We start from the raw sequence: 6563 nt of genomic DNA, 5'->3' as shown, positions 1-6563 counted from the left end.
AGGGTTACTAATTCATCTGTTTGGATTAATAATAAAGGTCACATGTTGATTGGTCATTGATCATCAAGGTCACAAGTTGGCCACAAGACATCACTGATAATACTAGTGTGCAAATGACTATTTTTATGTATGTGTACCGGTTTGACCATGCTATGTATTAGCATTGAATTATTTTTCATTGATTAACTTTGTACTATTTAGTATGTTCACATTAATTCATATATAATAATGGATCAAAATAATATTTTACTTCTATTTCAGTCATCAGCCTTATGTTTTTTTCCCATGTGCACCACATAAATTTTAATCCTGTGTTCGCCACTGTTAGATACAAAGCTTAACTCCATCTTTTTTTCCTTATGTTTCTTTACCGCGGGTAGGTTTGATCGTCATACTGCGTTTAGTATAAACGTTAGAATCCCCCCATATGATGCTAAGATGGATGATGGGTCAGAGCTGCCAATGGAGGGGCAAGAGCACTCATGGTGGGTGAATGGTGTAGTTAGCATGGACCGTATGGTTGAGGATTTAAAGAGCCAAGTCATCTGGGGTAGTAGGCAGAAACCTATTTTCTATGGAACTGACCATAGGACATGTGAAACTATTGAGATTTCAAGCAATTTGGTGCTCATTTCTCAATTCATTGATAGATTTGATACCAAGGTGATGAACTTGCTTGTTAATATAATGGACAAATCAGACACTTTAGATGGCTCCAATACTGCTATAGCTGCTATTGATTCTGGCTCTGTAGTGAATGATGATCCTCCTGCTCCTGCTACTCATGCTGCTGGTCCTTACAATGTTGTTGCTCCTGGTGCTGTCGGTGCTTATAATGTTGATGCTCCTAGTGTTGTTGCTCATGGTGGTATTGATTGGGATGAACTAAACATCCAGCCATTGACAGTTGAAGGTGGATCCTGTCATGTTACATTTGATGAGGATGAGATGTTTGACATGCTGGGACTAGGTGGTTCTGATATTGGAGCAGATGAGGCAACAACTAGTCAGTTTCCACCAGTTGACCTAGAGCAAGGAATGACAGAAGCAGCTATTCCTGTGAATGATGATGTGGGTGTTGAGCCAAACAGGGACTGGGACAGAGATGACCCAATCATGAATGTAGACACTATTTACCCAAAATGGCTGTCAGGCAATATGCCATCAATGAAGAATTTGAGCTTGGCACTGAGAAGTCTGACCCTACCAGGTTTAGGGGATTCTGTACAGCAGATGGTTGTCAATGGAGGATTGTTGGCAGAACTCAACATGATAAGACTGTTAGGGTATAATCCCTGTTGTTAATTTTTGGGTAACTACTTGTTTTTTTCCTAACTTGCTGCTAACTTGCTTTGTATCGATGTGCAGGTGCAAATAAATGCAGGAAAGCATGATTGTTCCTCTACTAGCAGGGTTCTTGGAAGAATGGCATCACAAGCTTGGGTAGCAGATAGAGCTGCTGCAATTATGAGGAAGAAGCCAAATTGTGGGGCCAAGGAGCTAAAGACCATATTAGAGGAGCGGTACAAGGTACAGATTCCTTACTCCACTGTTTGGAAGGGTAAAGAGAGGGCCATACAAAAGATTTGGGAGTTCATGGGATGATAGCTTTGATTCCTTGTATAACTTTAAGGCTGAGATAGAGTTGAGGTGTCCTGGCAGTCGAGTTGAAATTGGTACCAAGGAAGTAAATGGTCAAGTTCACTTTGAGAGGTTCTTTTGTTGCTTTGAGCCTTGCATCACAGGTTTCTTGTTAGGATGCAGAAAATACCTTAGCATTGATTCTACGGCCCTCAATGGGAAGTGGAATGGCCACTTGGCAGCATCAAATGCCTTAGATGGGCATAATTGGATGTACCCAATGGCATTTGGGTTCTTTGATGCAGAAACCACTGATAACTGGACTTGGTTCATGGAGCAACTTGCAGTGTGTATTGGACATGTGGAAGACCTGGCAATATGTACAGATGCTTGCAAGGGCCTAGAAAATGTAGTTGAGAGGGTTTTTCCTAACTGTGAGGAGAGGGAGTGCTTTAGGCACTTGATGGAAAACTTGACAAAGAGGAAAACTGGTACAGTTTATGGTAACTTGTGGCCAGCTGCTAGAGCTTTTAGGTCTGAGATCTATGACTATCACATGGATAAGGTTTTATCAGCTGATCCTGATGTTGGTGATTGGTTATACAAACATCATAAAATTCTGTGGGCAAGGAGCAAGTTCTCACCAAAGATCAAATGTGACTTCATCACTAATAATGTGGCTGAGTCATGGAATGCATGGATCAAAGAATTCAAGGAACTGCAAGTTGATGCCCTAGCAGATGCAATCAGAGAGAAGACAGCAGCCTTGTGGGCTAAGAGAAGGAAGATTGGAGAAAAACTAGAAGGCAGAAACATTTTACCTGCAATTGTCACACAACTAAAGGCAGCAACTAGAGGTTTAGCCAACATGAGAGTCATGAAGGGAGCGGATGATACAGCTGAAGTGACTGAGCTCCATAATAGTGTTGAAGTCTATAGGCATGTTGTGTATCTTGACCAACAGAAATGCACATGTAGGGAGTGGCAGTTAACAGGGAAGCCATTCTCTCATGCTCTTGCAGCTATCTCCAAACAAAGGAATCCAATCATGGATGATTTTGTTGATCCCGTTTTCTCTGTTAGTTGCTTTAGGGCTGCATATGAAGGTGTCATCCCCTGCATAACTGACAAGTCCCAATGGCCAACAGCGAACAAAGATTTTAAGTTGCAGCCACCAGTGCCCAAGCCTAGAACTGTTCCTAGGCAAAGGAAAAACATGATTCCTTCTTGTCTTGAGAAGGGGAAAGGAAAGATCAGAAGGCAGGTGAAATGCCCAAGATGTGGTGGGCTAGGGCATAGACAGAGCAGCCAAAAGTGTCCTCTTAATGGGACCAAAAAGAGGTAATAATTCTAACATGTTAACTTGTTCTATATTGTCTTAACTTGCTTCAATTATTCATTCCTTTCCTTTCTTAACTTGTTAACTTGTCCTATCTTTATTCACTGTCTTCAACTTGTGTTCTACTTGTGTTTTTTTAGGAAGAGGAAGGCAAAGAATATTGCTACAAAAGCTAGGAAAAAGAAAACTGCTAAGGAAATTGTTGAAACTCCAACAAGATCAAAGGTTGCTAGAGTTCAATTAGTTGATAGCCCTGCTCGAGTCACTAGGAGGTTAGGATATAAAAGAGACCTTGCTTCTTTTTAATTACATGATCATTATTGTGATGACTGCATAACTAACATCTTTTTTTCTTAGTCAAACAAGGACAACTGGAACACCAACTATTGCTAGAGAAGGATGCTCACAAGATTCACCTGGACCAGTGACAAGGAGGCGCTTGGCTATGACTGAAGCAACACCATCACAGCCACTACCACCAACCAAGAAGAAATTGACTCCAAAGAAAAAACAGAACTGATGTTGCCTTTTTGCTTTTGTTACATGAAACTGGACTCAAGAAAGATGGGGTTATTTATGTATTTAATGGCAGCAAAGACCAATGTTAAGGCCAGCCATGCTTGCTACTAGACGTGCTATGTAGAAATGCAGAAAACAATATTTGAAGCCTATACTATTTTAGTTCTAAGAAATGTTCCGTTGAATTGCGTTATATACTTGTTATTATGGTGCAATGTGGCTGATATATTTTGTCAGATTGTGCAATTTGGGTTGGGATGGTATGAACGAGGGATTAGAGTGACTGGGATGTCTTAACAGTGCTCCTATGAGAGCAGTTGTTCAATTTTAGTGTCAGTGGCAATTTGTGTAATTTTTATGTTAAAACATAACAGTTGAGAAGAGGCAGGGGCAAGATAGACATTTCACGCTCTCAGTGCCACCTTGGTTGGTGATGTGGCAGCCATGGGACCCGAAATTGGGTGTAAAATGGCAGAGGAGAGCTGATTTGTGGGGACCTGGGCAAATTGTCTAAGTTATTTGGGAAGATGGCATTTGGGAATGCTACATCTAAGGGAATGGCAAATAGTCTAAAATCCCACACACCTCTTCACAATAAAAATATCTTCCTCTCCTCTCAGCACCAGATCCAGATCCAGATTCAAATCCTCTCCTCTCCTCCTCACCTCCACAGATCCACTCCTCCTAGGCGTCGGCGTCCTCTCCTCCAGGCGGCATCGGCGGCGGCTCTGCCGACGGTTCTCGGGTGGTGGCGGTGACGGCGAAGGGAGGCAACCGTGCGCGGCGGTGACGGAAGGCGGTCGTCGGGGGCCGCGGCGATGGCGACGGGAGGAGGAGTCGTGGGGCGCGACGGCGACTGCAACGGGAGGTGGGGGTGCAGTGACGGCGACGGGAGGAGCTGTTTTGGGGCGCGACGACGACGGGGGGCGCGGTGACGACTGCGATGGGAAGCGGGGGCACGGCGACGGGACGACAACGGTGACAGAGGGCATGGCGAGCTCCTCCTCCTCCCCCTCCCCCAACCCTTCCCCCTCCCACGGTTTCGCTGGTGAGCCCGGCTTCCTAGATCGGGGCTTGGTACAGCAGAAGAGCTCAGCGGCGGTGATGCTCGGCGACGGGGCTCGCACAACCGGTGCTGCTCGGTCGGTGACGGCGACGACGGCCTCCTTCCTCTCTTCTGTTGTTGCTGTTTTTCTTTTTCTTTTTTTCATGTTCAAAATGCTTGTATGCTGTGTTCACTTCCATGTTCAAAATGCTTGTATGCTGTGAACTCTGGATGAGGATTTGAATCGATGCTCGAAAATTTGGAAGTGGATTTGAATATGTACACGCTGCGAAAATCTGATTTTGGGGATATTTTTGGTGTAATTTTTATTGCAGACGGCTGGCTAGGGTTGCGGTTCCGTTTTGATTATTTTTCTTCCAAATTATTTTCGCTGGCGGGTCTCATTACCTGCCGCCAGTGAAACCAAATTTTTGTTGGTGGCCATCCACTGCCAGTAAAAATGAGGAACCGCTAGCAAAAATATGTTTTCGCTAGCAGTCCACATAAGTCAGTTTTCGCTGGCGGCTGCCTTACATAGACCGCCAGTGAAAAATGAACTTCTCTAGCGGTTTTTCGCCGCCAGCGCAGATGCTTCATCTTCATTGGCCTTTGCTTTGTGGCGGCTCCAAATACCGCCAGTAAAAACCCAAAATGGCTGCCATGAAATATAGATTTGGTAGTAATGAGGTGTAATTGACATGGTTTTTTAATTGATACATGCATTATTGGAGAATGTGTGTGCATGGTGTATTGATTGATGTCATTTAAATTATCATTGGTCTTGGTGTATAAGTATATATGATGATCAATTTAGGATGGAGGGAGTATTTTTTGATCCATGCATAAATACGTGCTTACCTAAAAACACACGGATATATTTAGCTTTATGCGTGCATACCCTGCGTATAGCTATTATCATAGTCGGAATACACTTTGGCCGCCGCCCCTAATAAACCGAGAAGACAATTCGTTGTAGCCTCTCTCTCTCTCTCTCTCTCTAATTAGTGGCTGAGCATTTAGAAGAGGTGGCAAAGTTAACATACTTTTGTCTTAATTTGCATGGTTTCTTAGTCAGCTTGCCCTCGACTGTAGAGATCATGTCCGTTACTAGCTTATAGCTACACACGCATCATATCTATCTTACGTGGACGCCACAAGGTTCTATAGGCTATATAAGACGATGCAGGCCTAGATGTGTAGCTCCACACAAACCCATCATCACCTTCAACCTAACGATCGACCTGTACGTAGAACTAGCTTTGTCCCAAACCCAAGTCTCGAGCCCCAGCTAGCTAGAATCCATCAGCTTTAATTTCCTCCCAAAAAGAGGCCATCTCAGCAGGCGACATGGCGGCACGTACGTACCTGGCCGTGTTCGCTTTCTGCGCCATCTTGATGCTTTCTGCCGTGGCGCGCTCGGCCTCGGCCAGGGCTTTGAGAGAACGGGCGCCGGAGGAGGCGGCCGTTGTCGCCGGCCGCGCAGGCGTGGCCGGCATGATGAAGGTGCCCGCCGCGGCGGCCGGCGAGGCTGCAGGGCGGAGGAGCGGCGGCGGCGCGGTCGTCGTCGTCGGCGGCGCGGCGGCGCACGAGTCCAAGCGGCTTAGCCCCGGAGGGCCGGATCCCCAGCACCATTGATCTCTCTCAGTCGTAGGTAGTCGTCGCCTCGTCTGCATCAACACAAATTAAGGAGGTTTTTTTTTGTATGGTCGTCGATCGCCCAGTGCTGCATGTTTCAGTGTTCGATCTTGCGGTTAATTTTGTTTACCACTTCTGTTTCTTCGTCTTGATTTGTTTCTGTTTTTCGCTTTGTACGGCATGTGTTCTTGTCCATGATCAGACCATGTGTAGTGTAGAACTGTAGAACTCGACTAATTAATCGTTCTGCACTGTATGTTGTCAGATAGATGGACAATATAGACGAGTTCATTTCGATGCATATGCATGCATACCTGTGAAACACCATCGGAAGGGAATAATTAATATAGTGATTTCACTTTGATTTTCTATTTCTAGTACAAATCTACTCGACAAAGCGCACAAGCTTAGTTTTAGTAACATTGATCGGATCCGCTCTGTACG

The 6563-nt window shown here is 44.9% G+C and overlaps 1 protein-coding gene across 1 annotated transcript; it reads left to right on the top strand.

The window, feature by feature from the left end:
* Positions 1-986: 986 nt before the first annotated feature.
* On the top strand, positions 987-3632 carry LOC107279874 (uncharacterized). Its single transcript, XM_066306045.1, has 5 exons — positions 987-1286; positions 1369-1530; positions 1634-2922; positions 3061-3192; positions 3278-3632. Exons 1-5 carry the CDS (start codon positions 1143-1145, stop codon positions 3438-3440), a joined length of 1890 nt encoding a protein of 629 aa, XP_066162142.1. The 5' UTR covers positions 987-1142; the 3' UTR covers positions 3441-3632.
* Positions 3633-6563: the final 2931 nt, after the last annotated feature.

The sequence above is a fragment of the Oryza sativa genome, chromosome 1 (assembly GCF_034140825.1).
Source record: "Oryza sativa Japonica Group chromosome 1, ASM3414082v1".
NCBI classification, from domain to species: domain Eukaryota; kingdom Viridiplantae; phylum Streptophyta; class Magnoliopsida; order Poales; family Poaceae; genus Oryza; species Oryza sativa.
This window is presented reverse-complemented; position numbering and strand designations above follow the sequence as displayed.